This window comes from Fusarium redolens (assembly GCF_020744475.1).
Source record: "Fusarium redolens strain MPI-CAGE-AT-0023 chromosome Unknown BKA55scaffold_1, whole genome shotgun sequence".
Classification (NCBI taxonomy): Eukaryota; Fungi; Ascomycota; class Sordariomycetes; order Hypocreales; family Nectriaceae; genus Fusarium; species Fusarium redolens.
In genome coordinates this window covers 1203601-1220906 of record NW_025763664.1, presented here as the reverse complement: position 1 = coordinate 1220906, position 17306 = coordinate 1203601, and the positions used below count along the sequence as shown (strand labels likewise).

The 17306-nt window shown below is 50.6% G+C and overlaps 9 protein-coding genes across 9 annotated transcripts; 4 read left to right on the top strand and 5 right to left on the bottom strand.

Moving 5' to 3' along the window:
* Nucleotides 1-74: 74 nt before the first annotated feature.
* On the top strand, nt 75-1910 carry BKA55DRAFT_682463 (fungal-specific transcription factor domain-containing protein; the record flags this gene model as incomplete). The annotated part of the gene is made up of 1 exon (XM_046198351.1): nt 75-1910. One exon carries the CDS (start codon nt 75-77, stop codon nt 1908-1910), a length of 1836 nt encoding a protein of 611 aa, XP_046056141.1.
* Nucleotides 1911-2390: 480 nt separating this feature from the next.
* Nucleotides 2391-2702, bottom strand: BKA55DRAFT_682462 (uncharacterized protein; the record flags this gene model as incomplete). Its single annotated transcript, XM_046198350.1, has 1 exon — nt 2391-2702. One exon carries the CDS (start codon nt 2700-2702, stop codon nt 2391-2393), a length of 312 nt encoding a protein of 103 aa, XP_046056140.1.
* Nucleotides 2703-2786: 84 nt separating this feature from the next.
* On the bottom strand, nt 2787-3405 carry BKA55DRAFT_532025 (uncharacterized protein; the record flags this gene model as incomplete). The annotated part of the gene is made up of 2 exons (XM_046189284.1): nt 2787-3191; nt 3244-3405. The coding sequence occupies 2 exons, from the start codon at nt 3403-3405 to the stop codon at nt 2787-2789; spliced, it is 567 nt and encodes a 188-aa protein (XP_046056139.1).
* Nucleotides 3406-4606: 1201 nt separating this feature from the next.
* Nucleotides 4607-6386, bottom strand: BKA55DRAFT_682460 (uncharacterized protein; the record flags this gene model as incomplete). The annotated part of the gene is made up of 4 exons (XM_046198349.1): nt 4607-6029; nt 6083-6162; nt 6220-6251; nt 6305-6386. 4 exons carry the CDS (start codon nt 6384-6386, stop codon nt 4607-4609), a joined length of 1617 nt encoding a protein of 538 aa, XP_046056138.1.
* Nucleotides 6387-8290: 1904 nt separating this feature from the next.
* Nucleotides 8291-9219, top strand: BKA55DRAFT_532023 (cyclophilin, cytosolic form; the record flags this gene model as incomplete). Its single annotated transcript, XM_046189283.1, has 5 exons — nt 8291-8304; nt 8363-8427; nt 8654-8823; nt 8874-8980; nt 9033-9219. 5 exons carry the CDS (start codon nt 8291-8293, stop codon nt 9217-9219), a joined length of 543 nt encoding a protein of 180 aa, XP_046056137.1.
* A 379-nt stretch (nt 9220-9598) lies between these two features.
* Nucleotides 9599-10806, bottom strand: BKA55DRAFT_682458 (RNA polymerase Rpc34; the record flags this gene model as incomplete). Its single annotated transcript, XM_046198348.1, has 2 exons — nt 9599-10484; nt 10541-10806. The coding sequence occupies 2 exons, from the start codon at nt 10804-10806 to the stop codon at nt 9599-9601; spliced, it is 1152 nt and encodes a 383-aa protein (XP_046056136.1).
* Nucleotides 10807-11965: 1159 nt separating this feature from the next.
* Nucleotides 11966-12451, top strand: BKA55DRAFT_682457 (uncharacterized protein; the record flags this gene model as incomplete). The annotated part of the gene is made up of 1 exon (XM_046198347.1): nt 11966-12451. One exon carries the CDS (start codon nt 11966-11968, stop codon nt 12449-12451), a length of 486 nt encoding a protein of 161 aa, XP_046056135.1.
* A 209-nt stretch (nt 12452-12660) lies between these two features.
* BKA55DRAFT_630112 (uncharacterized protein) lies at nt 12661-15388 on the bottom strand. Its single transcript, XM_046196942.1, has 4 exons — nt 14953-15388; nt 14579-14879; nt 13987-14528; nt 12661-13936 (listed from the first exon to the last, which is right to left on the bottom strand). Exons 1-4 carry the CDS (start codon nt 15145-15147, stop codon nt 13022-13024), a joined length of 1953 nt encoding a protein of 650 aa, XP_046056134.1. The 5' UTR covers nt 15148-15388; the 3' UTR covers nt 12661-13021.
* A 212-nt stretch (nt 15389-15600) lies between these two features.
* On the top strand, nt 15601-17172 carry BKA55DRAFT_548369 (JAB1/Mov34/MPN/PAD-1 ubiquitin protease-domain-containing protein). Its single transcript, XM_046191116.1, has 3 exons — nt 15601-15794; nt 15877-16130; nt 16183-17172. Exons 1-3 carry the CDS (start codon nt 15729-15731, stop codon nt 16874-16876), a joined length of 1014 nt encoding a protein of 337 aa, XP_046056133.1. The 5' UTR covers nt 15601-15728; the 3' UTR covers nt 16877-17172.
* Nucleotides 17173-17306: the final 134 nt, after the last annotated feature.

Here is a 17306-nt window from a genome sequence, read left to right as displayed (position 1 = left end):
CACTTACACTGACTGACTGTTCTTCCATCAAATCTGTGCTACAGAGGCTCAGGGGGTCATCTCCACTGGCCATCATGTTTCGCCATCTCATGTCCTCAAAGGTGCGCTCCAACGCAGGCTGCTGGACTTGTCGTCTCCGTCGCAAGAAATGCGATGAGAAGCGTCCTGTCTGCGATGCGTGTGGCGCCCTCGAGATCAGTTGCTTCTTCGATGAGGAAAAGCCAGAATGGATGGACGGTGGACCGAAGCAGAAGGCCATGGCTGAGAAGATCAAGGCTCAGGTCAAGAAGCAGGCCAGCCAGCGTCGCGATCGCAAGTATATGGAGATGCTTGAAGCTGGTACTCGCAACGTCACACTACAGACTGAGGGCCAAAACCAACAGAAGCCTCAAGATGCTGCCATGTCCGCTGCTTCCGACACTGATCCTGCTTCGGGCCATGAGTTTGGATCGACGCCTGCTTCCAGCAACACTAGCGGCGCCTCACCTCCTGATATGCCATGGCACAGTCACTTCTCTGTCCCGACTGAAGATTCCAGCAGCTCAACTGGCGCCAGTACCGAGATTCACTTCATCATGATCTACCTCGACTACGTTTTCCCTTATCTCTTCCCCTTTTACCGCCCTCCCATCCTGGCAGGCGGTCGTGGCTGGGTACTCGATGTGCTCCAAAGCAACAAGTCCGTCTGGCATACAGCTGTGTCACTCACTTCCTACTTCTTCAGCATAGTCATGGCCAATGGCGCAATCGAGCATCAGGAGTGCACAAATAGAATGGTCCATCAGTTACAGTCTCAACTTGAGATGGGTTTGAGGGAACTGCAGCGTGAGATGACCGCTGTCAACCACAAGGTCTCCTGCGCTGGTGTCCGAGATCGCCTCCTTGTTCTGCAAGCTATCCTACAGATGCTCATCTTTGAGGTTTCAACAAGTAACAAGGACCACTGGAAGATGCACCTCGATGCCGCCATCACCATGTTCCAACAGATCCTCCCGCAATCAGAGAAATGGGGCGAGACATTGGAAGCTCTCTACAGCTACCGCTGGCCACCGCCAGAGATGGGTATACGAAGACCTTTTAGCACCAACCAAGCTGCCCTTCGTTTCTTTACAGCCAATGTCCTCTACATCGATGTCATATCCAGCATTACACTGGAGCAGGCGCCGCGCCTTCAGAAGTACCAAGATAACATCATGCCCAGCTGCAAAACTTACACCAACCCACAAGAAGTTCGGATCTCGGGCTCGCTCTTCATGGAAGACTATGTTGGTCTCAACAACTGGGTCGTGCAGATCATCGGTGACATTGCGGCACTCGATGCTTGGAAGAAGGAGCAGAAGAAGAAGAACTCGCTATCAATAAATGAGTTGGTTCAGCGAGGTAAGATCATGGAAGATGCCATCAAGGGGGGCCTCAGTGTCATTGAGGCGCAGGTCCAGGGGCCGGCCCCCTTCTTCGATCCCGTTATAAGCGTTGTCGCAAGTCCTACTCACAATTACGGCTACGGTGTTGATACTAAACAAGCCCCTGGCCTTGCGGTCAACAACATGATCTGGCTCCAAGCCGCGCTCACATACCTTCACGTCGTCATATCCGGCTGGCAACCGTCCTGCCCAGAGATTCAGACCTCCGTTTCACGCATGACAGAACTCCTGACGACCCTTCCATCTAACGTCTGCCTCCGAACCCTGGTCTGGCCCTTCTGCATTGCAGGATGCCTTTCGCCCCCCGAAGACGAGGACAAGTACCGCGCAATGGTGGAGCGTCTGGGTCCGGTCAGCGTGTTCGGCACGATCAGAGAGGCGCTTGAAGTTATGGAGAAGGTGTGGTTGAGGCGAGATCAGATTGATGAGAGTTGGGATGTAGCCAAGTGCCTTCAGATTCTGGGACATGGAGTTTTGCTGATTTGATACCCTTGGGAGTGAGTTGTTTGGTTGGTTGGTTTTGAATATGATAGCGTTTTACTTCGCTCTCTCTTGTGAAAGGGACATACACTGAATTTATGTCATTTAGGGAGGAACATCTAACAATGGGAACTGGCGGTTCGTGTCTTATTCTCGAATATCACTCCTTACTACAACCTATGAAGAATACTGCGTTCGAAGCGGCACCTACCTTTCATACCCGGTCTTGCCTTCAAGTCTTTCATGCTTACTTGTCTTGATTCCCCAGCAGAGGTTTCTCTGATCATGCGTTATTGATCACAAGGTACGTTGGGCACAGCTGTTTATGGTTGAACAATCCATGTCAACCCAGATCCCATTTTTATTCATTTTCTGATGATGAAGCCGATCTAACCAGTAGACATTACCCAGGTGTTTCCAAACACTCATTTCCATACACCGACAAGCAAAGCAAAGTGTCCAATCTATTAAATCCCAAAAACACGATTACCCCTGAACTCTTTTACCGCCGAAGAGTGTCTGTCTCTTCTCGAGCAGATCAAGATCCCACCAACCCTCTACTCGTTGCAGCAGAGTCTTGCGCTTCGACCAGACCCTTTCGAGAGGACTCCTCGGACCACTATCATTCATACGTCCCGGTGATACCGGAACCGGAGGAAGAGGGGGAAGATGCTGCAGGGGCTGCGGCACTTCCTTTCTCTTTACTCGGACAGGCGCCGTGGGGGGCGGGGGACACCACGGCTGGCGTGCGCTCTCAGCATCAGAAGAGTCGCTGTCGAACCGCTTCGCCATGGCCATGGTCCCCAGACTTCGCTCCTGGGCCATCACATGCGGTCCTAGACTGATGCCCAGGGCATTGACCTGCCCCTCACGGCCGCACCCTCAGCCCTCGATGTCCTTGGGAGCAGGACGAGGGGCACCCTTTGTTCGCTTCCAGAGACATCCGGAGGTGATGGCGGAGAAGGCGAACAGCACACAGAGGGCAATGCTGAGACCCCAGATGGACTTTATCTGGTAGCACGAAGCCTTATCTGGGTCGACCCAGGCAAAAGTGTTGCCGCGGGAGTGGTAGACGTTGTGGAAGAGGGAGTTGACAAAGTTGGCTGTGTTGCCGTCCGAGGGGAACTTGGGGCATGAGAGGTAGCTGACGGGCTTGCCGACAGTGCAGGCGACCACGATGCATGCGACGAGAAGCATGATATCGGCGCCAGTGGAGAGGAGGAGAGGAAGCATGCCATCCCAGTAGAGGATGTAGGAGATGGCAATGTAGAGGGTTGAGATGCAGGCCTGTATCATGTAAGTCACTCTTCCATCGCAGTACATATACAAGTCAACTTACAACAACCAGTGTTCCAATCAAGGCAGAAGGCGCCGCATAGTCAGCATTGACCATCTCACCAATGAAGTTGGCAGTCAATCCAATGATCGTGATCAGAGAGATGAACTCCATGACTCGCATGGCAGTCCAGGTGTGCCCGAGGGCTCCGAGAGCAGGCTGCATCTTGGTCTTGAGGTTTCCAACAGATTCTGTGTCTAGAGAGAGACGAGGGCGCGACGAGCCAGCTGTGCGCAAAGGAAAGTTTTTGGCGTAGAAAGGGATGGAGGGGGGTGAAGAAGATATTTTGTCTAAGTGAACGACCCGCCCAAAGAAGAGGCGAGAGATGGACTTGTAAAAAGAAAGGAATTCGTTATGAGATTCGTCTGGTCGTGAGTAGGAAGAAAGACTTAACAGAGGACAAAGGAAACTAAGAAAATGAGACAAAAGGAAAAGAGAGAGATTGGAGTGTTTGCTGTGTTGGTTGTTTGATGAAGAGAAAGGGATATCTCAAGCAGCCCGATACTCCATGTCTTTATACACAATCCAAAGTCAACAAACTTCTCCAAGATACAAGAATAACACACTCAGTTCATGGGTATTACCTTGTCTAGCCTCGTTTCCAATTACAGCAACCGCCTACTACCAGCCGCCATCGCGCTTCACGCTCTCCCACAGACGATCATCTCAACCCTGCCAATTCAACAACATGATACAACAATTCTCTTACTGTTCCTGGGCGTCAGGTTCATCGGCCAATAAGGCTTCAGAGGCTTAACGTTGTGGCGGCGCTTAGACGAGCAGGGATGTTGGATGAATAGCCGCGCAGAGAAAAGGGCGGCTGGTGTTTCAGAAAACATCGACATGGTCATGATTGGATGAGAGTCGTTCTTGGGGAAATACGGTTCGTTGGCCCGGATGAGGCTCCTTTGGTTAGAATGAGGTCGCATATACGGCGAGATTGCCTGGGTGAGGATTATGAGTCCCCTGTTGCAAGTTATTCTGGGATAGTCGTCCTACTGCAACGGCAACTGATCCGGTCCAGGATCGATCTCGGCTGTTGATCTGATCTTGTGTGGTTCATAATGATCATCGTGAATCCATTATTGGTTAGTTTTAACCTGACACAGCATAATCGATCTAATGCTGGTGGCCTACCGCAGGGCCAGGCCAAATCGGCTGAAAATAGAGTGACATGACATGTCAGTTCATTTTGTTGCGCCAGACGCCTATCTAGGATCCTATCATGAATACAAACATGCTGTCCCACTGCTTATTATTCTGTACATTCTCAAGCCCACTCAACCAACAAAGGCATTAGTGCCCCAGCCGTCGTCTCGGTTCCAGGTTATGATCCACCATTCTTAGACAGACTTAGCACATAAGCTTAACCAAGGAGATCGTCCATAGCAGATCCGCCGGTCTTGGGAGGAGCACTGCCACTGGAGGATGGAGCTGCTGGGGCTCCCCAGATTCCAGCACTGCTCTTCTCCTTGGCAAGTTGACCCATTGCGGGTCCAGTCTTGGGTGTCTCTGGCTTCTTGACACCTCCACTGGCCTTGCCCCAGAGAGCTCCAAAAGCATCTCCACCAGCAGCGGGTGCTGGCTTGGCTGATGGGCTAGTAACAGGCTTCATGTTAGCCATAGTAGTAGGGCCGCTGGGCGCAGCGTTGGAGGCGCTTCCCATGCCTGAGAAGGCAGATGTTGTTGGGGTCTTTGCTGTCTGTGCTTGAACAGAGCTAAAGTAGTTGGGTCCAGTCTGTTGGAAGGCAGCAGGCTTGGGAGCCTGTGCCGCAGGAGCAGCAGGGATGCTGAAGGCAGAATAGTTGGGCCCAGGAGTGCCTGAGGCACTTGGTACGGGCGAGATGGACGCCATGCTGACCATTTGACTGATATCAGCCTGCTGAGGAGCCGACTGAGGTTGAGGAGCTGCAAACTGGGCGGTTGAAGAGGCCGCCGATGTCACAGCAGGGCTTTGCATAAAGTTGTTGGATGGTGCTGCCTGAGCAGGGGTAGCCGACTGGAAGTCATCGAACTCGTCGTCGTCTTCTTGCGCAGGAGCGGCGGCAGTGTTGCTTGGGGCCAACGCTGGAGCTGCAGAAGATGCTGGCGCAGGGTCGTCGAAGGAGAAGAGATCAACCTCGGGTTCCTTCTTCTTGGGAGGCTCAGCAGCCTTCTTAACAGGAGTGTGCTCAGGTCGCTTAGCGGCAGCTCTTGATGAGCTGGCAGCTGGTCTCTCACCCTCGTCGAACTCATCGTATTCCTCAAATCGCTCGGATCGGCTGCCAGCGCCATCGCCTCGCCAGTCATCAGACTGACCACCGAAACCACCACCATCGCCATAAACACCACCAGAGTATCCGCCATAGTTGCCAGGGCCGCCGCTGCTGCTACCGCCACCGTAGCCGGCGCTCTCACTACCAAACCCACCATAACGACCAGAGCTACCACTTGAGAAGCCACCTCCAAAGGTCGCGCCACCCTCAACTCCGGTATACTTGTTCTTGGTTGCACGCGCCTTCTTGCGCTCGGTCCGGATACGATCCACGTCACTAAGAAGATCGGCCAACTCCTTGGCTCGGTTGCGCACGTTGATGCCCTGGTCCTTGCCGTTCTGATCAATAAAGTGAAATTGGCGCAGCATCTTGAGAAGCGAGATATGTCCTCTAGCATCGTCGATAACGCGCTCGGAACCGTGCTTGATAAGAAACTCGAGTAATTGGAGGGCCTTGTAGATCTGACGCCACTCCTCGGCAGCCTTCTCGGTGAAGCGACGGTAGATCATGGGCATGATCTCGTTAAGTGTTTGGCTGGCTCACAGTCAGCAGTTGGTTTTGGATATGGTTCGAAATGGCGTGCGTACTAGTTAAAGGTTCCATTGGCAATCTCTTGCATAAGGGTTGATGAAGCACCCCATGGCTCGTTATTCGTTGCCTCGCGCACCTGAAGATGGGTAAGTCGACAATGTCCCGGTCTGTTGTCGCGCAGAGCTCAACCAACCTTGGCCTCCATCTCGGTAAAGTTCATAACAGCTGGACATCGTCAGTGACTTATGACGCGCATTAGGTGGCCGCTAAGGGGGTACCATTCTGGGCCTTCCGAAAGCCTGCCTTGAGGTCATACAAGGTCAGGTTGGAGACCGTGTTCTTCAAATCGTTGATATCCATGGTGAATTAGTCCAAGAAGAAGAAAGCCAGCAGAAGAGTTGAAGAATGAGCGCAGAAGACGCGGAGCCGTTGACGATGCTCCTGAAGGGATTCGAAATGGAATTGAATAGATTATCTGGAGTTCAAGATGCCCCTTGCTACGCTATTGCCATGGTGGACACTTGGACATTTCCCAGAGCCCAACGTCAGCATGGATCATGGCTGATCACGTGATACTGTCAACATTCCTGTATGAGGATATAGATATTATGGAGTTGAAAACATTCAAGGCTTCAATTACTGGCCTGAGAATACAATTGAATTTCCAGTCCATCTCCTGTCCTCTAATTGGCATGTGTTACAGTTACAGAGTCGGAAACTGAGCTTCTAGCAGGTACTGTAACTCATCTGGAGACAAACCTCGAGTCCCCGCCATACAACCTTAGACTTCAGGCCTGAACAGGGCTCTAGAGGGTCAGTCACGGCGCTAGAATTGGATACCAGACGTCAAGCTGGTCCAAACTTTTATCTTCCCTTTCTCGAGATCAGTCCAAAAGACCAACCTCAGCACGTACATCACCAGTTTTCTGTAATTTTTATCTATCTAAATCTACATTTTCTGTACCATCAAATCATTTCCCAAGTGTATTAGTCGTCAAGGTATGTGCAAGCTCAGTTGTTTCCCCTACCGCCTTTGCCTTTGTTCCACCACCAAGAGCTCTGAGGAAGCTCAAGCTACATGTAGTGCACGTTACAAAGGCGAGAGAAGAAAGACGCCTCAAGCAAACATTGACCGTCTGAGCACCTTTCTTGGGTCAATGGTATTATTCTGACCCGGATTGGGATCTTGGAAAAGCCAGCTGATCGGCCCAATACCGGTATTGTCGGCGTCTTCTCGCCTTTGTTCTTCACTGCAGCTTGAGCTTGCCTGGTGCTGGTCTGGTTGCCCCTGTCCTACCCGGTCCTGCGGAGGGAGGGGAGCTTCTTGTCCCGGTGTCTGGCTGTTCACAATGCATTGGAATGGTCACTTCTGCCCACGGGTTGATTGATGGACCGGATACTGGCGCATTACATGAGACTTCGAGGTGGAGAGCCCATGCAATCCACCGGGGTGGCCGTATCCCATGTCCCCTCCAATGGGGGTGATGCTTTGGCAAAAGTCTGCTGCACTTCGGGCATATCGGGCCACTGACTCGACGCGTCTCTCTGGACTGGTGGTTTGAGGGGCTAGACAGACCAGAGAGAGTGTGTGAGTCCAGTACGATACGATACGTTGCTTGCTTGACGTGGCCCGGGCAACCTCCATCAGCTCAAGGATAGCCCCGTTGAAGCTTTGACGGGAGAGCGAGCCAGCCAGCCATTGAGTCCACAGCACAGTCCAATGTGGTCTTGTTGTTTCTCAATGCGCGTGCTTGCGCTATTTGCAATGTCTGGCATGGCAGTAATGGCGGTCAGAGCCATGCCATTGAGAGCCAGGGGCAATGCAATGCTCGTCAGCTCTTGATTGCTTGCTTGCAATAACAAGCAGGTATTGATGGATTCATCATTGATCAACAGAGCCAGAACCTTAGCTGTTGCAAAGCTCCCCTCCCCCGCCCCACAGTGGCCATAGCCACCACGGTGACCTCATGGTCTAGCGGACTCTTCCAATAGCCAAAATAAGGAGAGGAAGCTCTCAGGATCACTTCACGTGATCTCCTTCCGATCACTGCTCCACTCTTTTACACATTCTACAAGCTTTGATTGGCTTCAACGGCCCACGCTAACGCTTTTGCCCCTCCAGCTTGCTCAAAATGAGACCCTCCCTCTTCAAGCCCCTCCTACCCCGCCATAACTGCTTCTCTGCAGCGAGAACTTCTTCTTCTCTTCCTCAACTCTCCAACACAATCAGATCTGTTAGATTCTTCTCAGCTTCATCCGCAGTCATGGGTAACAAGGTGTAAGTTATCCCTTCGTCAATCATCGCATTGATGTAAACATCAGCTGACTCTGAATAGTTTCTTCGATATTGAGTGGGAGGGCCCCGTCCTCCAGAACGGCAAGCCTACTTCCACCGTTCAGAGTAAGTGTTTATTCCTCCCCGATGCCATCATCATCAACGATCCGAGACGGCAAGCTGCATTTTCAGCTACCTTACCCTTCGGCTTGATACCTCGAGAGATGCACAATGGTCTTGTGTTTGCGGCATTTGCATTTGCATCTACGGCATTCGTCATCATTTCGCATCATCAGTTCCAAGCTTGAGCTACGCTTTTTGTTTCATCAGTGCTAACATTCCTTCTCTCCAGACCAGCGTGGTCGCATCAACTTCAACCTCTACGACAAGGAGGTCCCCAAGACCGCTGAGAACTTCCGTGCTCTCTGCACTGGCGAGAAGGGTTTCGGCTACAAGGGCTCTTCTTTCCACCGAATCATCCCCGACTTCATGCTCCAGGGTGGTGACTTCACCCGTGGTAACGTACGTTTCTGTCAACCCAAACCTCTGGCATGCATGCTAACATGATCAAGGGCACCGGTGGTAAGTCTATCTACGGTGAGAAGTTCGCCGACGAGAACTTCAAGCTCACCCACGACCGCCCCGGTCTGCTGTCCATGGCTAACGCCGGCCCCAACACGTAAGCACTTGGACTCCTAATTACGATTCAATTAGACTAATAATGTTTCCAGCAACGGTTCTCAGTTCTTCATCACCACTGTTGTCACCTCTTGGCTCAACGGCCGCCACGTCGTTTTCGGCGAGGTCGCTGACGAGGAGTCCATGAACGTCGTCAGGGCTCTTGAGGCTACTGGCTCCGGCAGTGGTGCCGTCAAGTACCAGAAGCGTGCCACCATTGTCGACTCCGGTGAGCTCTAAAAAGTTCCAACTCAGGACAAGACAAAGGGATGGGATTTGGGAGCACATTACAAAACTTGAATGAGGACTAGCGATAAGAAGCTGGATTTTCGCAAGCTGGCATAAAAGTCTAGCTGCTGAGCAATGTCAACCATTTAACCCCATAAACGTTGTCACTTGATACTGTCGTGCTGTGAATGAATAATTCTTAAAATATCGCGTGACAGCTTATTCTTCTGCTTTGTAAAATTGATCATCGCTGCGACCATCGCGCTTGGCTGTTATCCCTAGAAACAAAAAGCCTTCTTCCAGACCATAACTCCGTTCTCCGTCAGAAAAAAAAAGCAGCTATCAATAGCCCATACTTGTCGTATCGAAATGCAAAATTTGCACTCATGCTCTATTCAACACCCAACCACCTTTTGAAATATTCACAGTTATTCGGACCTACAGGACCGCCCTCTTCGCAGATCTCAAACACTGGACAGCGTCCGCAGGGTGCTTCAGTGAAGGCACTCACGAGAAGCTCGGGACCACCTTCACGACCTGTGGGGTCATCTCGACCAGCCCAGCTTTCTAAAGACTGCTTGGCGATGCGAGATACGCGGTATCCGACCTTACCAGCAACTTTGACTGATTCGATGAGGTTGTCCCAGACAAGTACGTCTACAAGCTTCTGTACGTCGTGCTCGGAGAGAATGGTGTTGTGGGTGATGCCATTTGCGGAGAGGAAACGAGCGATGTCGCGTACGGTTGGGTAGCCTGTGTATCCAGCAGGAAGAGGGAGGAGGGCATCCTTTTTAACGGTCGCTGTAGGAGAAATCTTGGTGGCTTTCGCTGGGGGCTCATCCATGTGACTAGCATCTCGCTTCTTGCCCTTTTCCACGCCGCCTTTTACGACACCCTTCTTGGGCACTTGCGTCCGCGCAGCACCTCCCCCATGTGTACTGTGGTAGCTGCTCTGACGCTTGATAAAATCATATACAAATCGCTGTAGCTCTTCGACGAAGGCCTCGTCAAAGTTCTGGTCGGTATACCACGGGCCGCCGGTGGCGCGATCGCTGGGCCGTATGGAGGCCTTGATGAACATCTTCTTGTTCGGGTGCTCGACATTCTTGAAGGGCGCAATCAGACCCTTTGTCTGAAGTTGCTTAAGTGCGTTCTTGAGGACCGAGTCGTGCATGTTCAGTCGCTTCTGTAGCGTCTGCGACCAGATACCGTCGCCGCCCGAGTCGTCGATAAGAGAGTAAACCATGACCTGTTCGTCGGTCGAGCACTGCTTGTACCTAGCCAATTGTCAGCCATGATCTTGACATAGTGTTCCAGAGGTGATTCTACGCACTTGTGGGCTTCTTCAGAGTCGCGCCATTTCCATAGCACTTGGCCCGAGGCCTCGCGCATGGTGATGAAAAGCTTGTCATCTGTGAGGGATTGAACGACACGGGCGAGGAGCATGAGATCTCGGTTGGGAATGACATCGAGGCGCATGAGATCATCCTGAGAGAACATGTCTGTTCCAGACTCGCGACATCGATCGTAGAGGGCCTGTTTCCAGACGCCGAGCTTGGCCGTCGCGGCGTCGCCCTCGGCGGGCGCGGGGGTGGGCATTGTGAGTCAAGCGACGATGCGACAGGATGGATAGAATTGTCGTAGGAGGGATGATTTGGTAAGAAGAGTCAAAGATCTGATTATATTTGATGCTACATTGACATAAGATAGCGAGTGGCGAGTAAGAAAATAGGAGAGAGAAGACGGATGACGATGGGCTTCTCTTGGAGTTGGAAATAATTATTTTTCGAGTCCCCCGCAGTCGACGCTAAAGTGTAGCTCGTCCCCTACCCTGCTACTTTATTACTGAACCTTCCACCTTCCCGGCCTATGAGTCGACCCGGCGGAATGTCGGCAGTCGATGCGGAATGTGGGGTATCTTATCAGTGTCTCGGTCCCCCACCATTTGTGAATACATTCAGCCACCCTAGACCCTTATCATTATGAGACTTTGAGTTGAACATCTTTAGAGTCGTAAGTCGAGTTCTATGTTAGATTCGTGCTCTATTCAAAAGATCCTTATTTCGCTTTGTTCAAGTTATATGAGACATTATCTAAAGTCTTAAACTTTGAAGCATGATTCAAACCAGAAACCATTAGCCTACGAAGCCCAGTCATTGCCTTTTTCTCCTTAACAAGCCTTGAGCCACACCAATTACTATACTGATACCAATCACTTCATGATCGCAGCTACCTGTATGTAAGGTATCTATTCCGGTTATATCTTCTGCTTATCTTTGAGCAATGAACGCACACTCTTTTTTGTCTGCAGATGGCACTGAACCGATAAAGACCTGACTGTCTAGCAAAGTGAGACGACAGCAAGGGACAAACTCTACGCCATGGAGTTCGTCATCAGCTGTATTCTATTGAGAAAACTTATCAGGACCATGTAAACTGTCACTAAATGCGAACGTTTAGACTTCTATGACCTTCAGAAACAAACCGTAGGATCGTGAAAGACGTATTCACACATTAAAAAACCCTCCATATCGAAACTTTAACACTCTAACTCTATATCAGAAGCGACGCTTCTCTTTCTTTCACTACCAATTGTTAGATCTCATCTCTTTCCTCGAAAGAATCACATCGTTAACTAAGACTGCACTTTCCAACTACCAGACGGCTGCCAAACCACACGAACTCCGTCATCAAGCCACCTCAAGTCTAATATAACATACTCATATCTCCCAAACGAAATCTACTACTTATTCTCATAATGCTTTCAGCCGCTGAAAGAAAAGAAATCGACCAAGAGGTCACGGCCTTCATGGCCGAGTTCGGCCACATGTTTGGAGCCTCCCTCAGAGAAGGTATTCAGAATGATGACACTTCAAACGATGACACTTCAAGCAGCGACACTTCAACTAAGGAAACAAACACACGAGCTACAAGAAATGGTACACAGGAGGACACTTTTCCAACTAGGCCATCGGCCAGATGCGATAGATTTGCACACTTCAGCCCAGAGCTCGCTTCACACGCCAGAGCAATCGAACGCTACAACTTTCTCAAGCGCCACTGCCCTTGGAGCCAGGATGAAGCGTTCATGAATATGATGTGTTCCCTGCACAATCACCCACAGACTATGGGACTTCCACCGAGTTCATCTGAGCCTTTGGCCGATGAGTCATCTGACAAAGGTGAAGAAAGGAAGGGAAGTCCGTGTGGGAGTCAGCCCGATGCCGATGCTGAGACCAAGTAGACTTTAGGACATATCCGTGGCGGGAAGCATTACAATAGGAAAAAGGAGGAGGAATAATGGGACCAATGATTGAGTTATGGGAGAAACTGAGTTGTGTGCTCAGTTTAAAGTTACTTGGTTGGATTATGGACAAGACATCACTTCCAACAAACAGACATTATAATCATTCCTAAGACTCATGCTTCAATAAAATTGAGATTCATTCATGTCACTCATACCTAAGACATCGTGATTTGTAGTGTTTAATTAATTTCCTTCGCTATGGTGACAAACTACTCAGTACAAAACATCAAACGTCATAATAAAGACGGCATCCCGATGTGTGATCGAGCCTTTAAATTCCAGCCTCTTGTACAAATCGATGCCTGTCCCTTCGTATCGTCTTTATCCCTACTCCCGGAACGCCTGACTGCAGGCCACATGTTTCTTTGGCATGCAAGGCTTTCGTCTCCTTACTTGTTGTAGCGTCGTAAGGACGGTTGCTTCCATGCGAAGATGCACGTGGCGTGAGCTTTTGCTTGTAACGTGAAATTATCTCTAAGAAATCAAGAGGACTTTGGCCAAAAGCCCCTAGCTTACAGGGCTTTTGCTCTTCTCGGTAGGTGGCTCTGGCTTATCCTTCTCCGTATCGACGTCCATAGCATCGTCGGGTTGTTCGCTCTGAGCCTTCTCTGGTGCTTCTGCAGGCTTATCTGAGGTCTCTTCGGTGGTTTTAGGTTCTGAGGTGGGCTCCTTCGTGGCGGAATCAGTGGCCTCTGGGGCAGTAGGCTCGTCCTTTGTAGCCTTCTCGGTGGGCGCTGAAGGCTCCGCGGGTGCCTCAGGCTCGACCTCTTCCTTCTTGATTGCTGTCTCCTCTGGAGCCGCTGAGTCCTCCATGCCGATATCACCGTCTCCGTCCACTTTGCTAGCTTCAGGTTCCTTGGCGGTCTCGTCAGGCTTCTCGCTCTCCTTGGACGGAACCTCCTTCTCGGCCGGGCCTGGAGCTGAGATGTCGTCGATAGTATCGTCATTCACATCGTGAGCATCCTTGCCAGCTTGTTCCTCAGCAGGTTCGTCAGTGGAAGCACCGTTGGTAACCTTGGCAGGAGGAGCATCGGCATTATCGATTTCCATTTCTTCCTTGCGATAGTCGGTAAAGGTGCGTTTGTTGCCATTCTGGCGCGTGGCACCATGTGCCTGGGCCATCTCATCATCGTCACTGGCTTCGAACTCGTTGTCGTGTTCAACATGCTTGTCCCAACGATGTTCAGTCATGCGAACATCCTTGTTCTCATCCTCATCAAGGTCATTCAACTCGGCCTCCTCCTCGTCGGTCATACCGCCGAAAGGCTTTCGGGGAACGTCCTGCAGCTGAACTGAAGGAGCAGGTCCTGTTTGTCGAAGGTTGTCGATGACTGAAGAAGTGATCTTCTCGAGGTACTCTCGGCTGTTGGAGTTCTCCATGTTGGAGGATCGCACATTCAGCTCAAAATCGGGAGCATAATACTGTACCGCGCGTTAGTGGGGGCTTGTCAATACAGAATCAGATAACTTACTTCGTAGTATTCATTGTAGGGCAGGGTTCGGTCCATCTCCTTGCCCACAAGAACACCAGTCTCAAAAGCCCAAGTTCGAGCGACGTTGCGCATTGTGTAGCCACCTCCACCGAGAACAAGAGTCGGGAGATTGAAGCTCTTGACATAGTTGACACAGTTGGCATGACCATCCATGCTCAGATTGAAGCAACCAAGTCGATCGCCAGACAGACTGTCACCACCGCATTGGAGAACAACAGCCTCGGGCTGGTAGTACTTCATGACATTCTCAATGACAGGCTGGAAGATTGAACGGTAGGACACATCGGTAATACCATCTCGGAGGGGAAAATTGACGGCGTAATTCTTTCCCTGCCCAATACCAGTGTCTCGAAGTTCGCCAGTGCCGGGGAAGTACTCTCCGTACTTGTGGAACGAAACAGTCATGACACGGTCGGTGGTGTAGAAAGCCTCCTCAACACCATCACCATGATGGACGTCGATGTCGATATAGAGGACCCGCTTTTTGAATCGAAGGAGTTCGAGAATACCAAGGACAATGTCTAGATGCCGTGTTAGGTCGTGATATCTGAAATAGCTGGGAGAGACATACCGTTGACATAGCAGAAACCACTGGCCTCGCACTTCTTGGCGTGGTGAAGACCACCAGCCCAGTTGATGGCAATGTCGCACTTTTGGCGATTCAGTCGCGCGGCACCCTCCATGCTACCACCTGCACTGATACCACAGAACTCGAAAAGACCATCGAAAACGGGACAATCATCACCGACGTTGTATTTTCCTTGCTCTCGCATAAAGCTGTCCATGTTGTCTGGTGTGACCTTTTGCAGGAAATCGATGTAGTCGTCGGTATGGAATTGGGTCATCTCGCCTCGAGTCGCAGGTTTCGCGCGCTGCGATTTGTCAGTATTATATTCGCAACTCAGTAATACATAGAGTCAAGTTGGGGACCAAGAATGAACTCACGTAAATCTCCATCTTCTGGTAGAGGTTGTACTGCATAATCAAGCTATGCGCCAGCCGAATGCGATGAGGCTTCATGGGATGACCAGTAACATAGGCATAGTTGCCAATGTCGGAATCGTAGAAGTAAGCGACCTTCTTGGGCGATGAGCCATTGAGCGCAACCGAGCCGAGCTCGACACGTATATCGTCGCCCATGACTGCGGCTACTCGTGGAGTCGCGAATCTCGGAAAGCGGGTGGGAAGAAAGGGCTAAGTCAAATTTGCGCTGGCAATAAAAGATCTTCGACAGGTATTTCGATAGGGAGTTGCTCAGGGAGAGCTCAGCATGATCGACAGAAAGTTTTAGGGAAGAGTTTGGTAGAATGTGACAAGATTTCGAGAAGAATCTTTGAGTGTAAGTAAAGTTACATGGGCAGAACCACCACCACTGGCTGATGCGAAGCACATCCCCGGAGCTCAAGAGTCGCCCGTTTACACCGGAATAATATTGAAGCGCTCCTATCTAAATTGTCACAAGCCACATTTCGAATCGCTCGCAAGAGATACGCCACAGAGAGCGAGTCACGCTCTTGCACGTGACGTGACTAAGCTTCTCAGCTGTGGCTCCCAGGCTGCCGGGCTGGCGTCAACGTCAATTACCTTTACCAAGCTCCGATCATAGCAACGCCAACCCTCCATCACCGCCCACATCAACATCAACACCTGCACCCTTTTTTGTCGACGAAGTACTTTAACCCACATATTCTTTATACACTTTCTAACACACCGTCGATATCATGGAGCGCTTTAGGAGTTTACTCGGTGGCGGTGGAATGGGCCTTGGAGGAGCTGCACATGGCACTGTAAGCTATGATCTCCTTCATTTGAGCTCCCTCATGGAGTATGCTTTGCAATTCTGAGCTTGTCTGACCTTGATGACTGTAGGATAACACAAACCTGATTGATAACTCCGAAACGGTCTACATCTCCTCCCTTGCCCTACTCAAGATGCTTCGACACGGTCGCGCAGGTGTGCCCATGGAAGTCATGGGTCTGATGCTTGGCGAGTTTGTGGATGACTTTACTGTAAAGGTTATGGATGTGTTTGCCATGCCTCAGAGCGGTACCGGTGTTAGTGTCGAGGCTGTGGACCCCGTTTTCCAGACCAAGATGATGGACATGCTCAGGCAAACAGGAAGGTTCGTCGATCCCGGTCTCCCATTTGTTATCACTATCTAACGGATTCAACAGACCCGAGTCGGTCGTCGGATGGTACCACTCGCATCCTGGTTTTGGTTGCTGGCTTTCTTCCGTTGATATCAACACACAGCAGTCATTCGAGCAACTGAACCCCCGCGCCGTTGCCGTCGTCATTGATCCTATCCAGTCCGTGAAGGGCAAAGTCGTCATTGACGCTTTCCGACTCATCAACCCCCAGCTCTTGATGCTTGGCCAAGAGCCTCGGCAGAGCACTAGCAACTTGGGTCACCTTAACAAGCCCTCGATCCAGGCTCTCATCCACGGCTTGAATCGACACTACTACTCGATTGGAATCAACTATCGCAAGACCGCCCTCGAAGAGAACATGCTCATGAACCTGCACAAGCACGTTTGGACCGAAGCTCTGGAGATGGACGATTTCCGACACGAGGGTTGCAAGAACAAGGACCGACTGCAACAGCTGGTCTCATTGGCAGATGGATACGAGAAGCGCGTAAAGGAGGAGACTGAGTTGACTAAGGATCAGCTCAAGACTCGCTACGTTGGCAAGTTGGATCCCAAAAAGCATCTCGAGGATGTTGGCCAGGAGCTCATTGAGGACAACATTGTCTCTGTGTCGAGACAAATGATTGACAAGGAGGCTACCATGCCCAGGAAGGAGGGGCAAGCAGGGTCCAAGGGGCGAGTGAACGGTGAACAAATGGACGTGGAAGAGGAGTTATAAGCGAGAGGAATTAAATACCTTTAACAAGGATAACGAGGCCACGGGATGGACTTGTAAGATTAATGGGCGTTGGCGGTCGGGACGGAAGATTTAGAGACCTAGCCATGTCACGAATTATTGCACAAGGTTAGCATGATAGCATGCATGAATTAATTCCGCGTGTACGTTTCTGTTCAGTGAGTTGATGTGCGGGTTGTAATGGTGTTCATACGCTGTCAGTATTATGTTTGTTGAAGACTGCTGAACACTGAACACAGCTACTCATGCGCAGAACAAAGGTCTTGATGTCTATAAAGGCGAAAGCTGCATAGTAATTCTCTTTCTTATTTCATTTTTCGAAAGTTGCGCTTATATTGACAAACTGCATATTTCAACTTTCAACTATTGCTTGTTTAATATACAGCTAGATACACTTGAACAAAGACAACAA

Excerpts from the sequence above, each read along its gene's own strand:
- BKA55DRAFT_630112 (XM_046196942.1), bottom strand. The coding sequence starts at position 15,147 with ATGGGCGACGATATACGTGTCGAGCTCGGCTCGGTTGCGCTCAATGGC. Across the intron at positions 14,529-14,578 it reads TGGTTTCTGCTATGTCAACG|ACATTGTCCTTGGTATTCTC; the intron begins GTATGTCTCTCC and ends CACGGCATCTAG. Across the intron at positions 13,937-13,986 it reads CCTACAATGAATACTACGAA|TATTATGCTCCCGATTTTGA; the intron begins GTAAGTTATCTG and ends CGCGCGGTACAG.
- BKA55DRAFT_548369 (XM_046191116.1), top strand. The coding sequence starts at position 15,729 with ATGGAGCGCTTTAGGAGTTTACTCGGTGGCGGTGGAATGGGCCTTGGA. Across the intron at positions 15,795-15,876 it reads GAGGAGCTGCACATGGCACT|GATAACACAAACCTGATTGA; the intron begins GTAAGCTATGAT and ends TGATGACTGTAG. Across the intron at positions 16,131-16,182 it reads ATGCTCAGGCAAACAGGAAG|ACCCGAGTCGGTCGTCGGAT; the intron begins GTTCGTCGATCC and ends CGGATTCAACAG.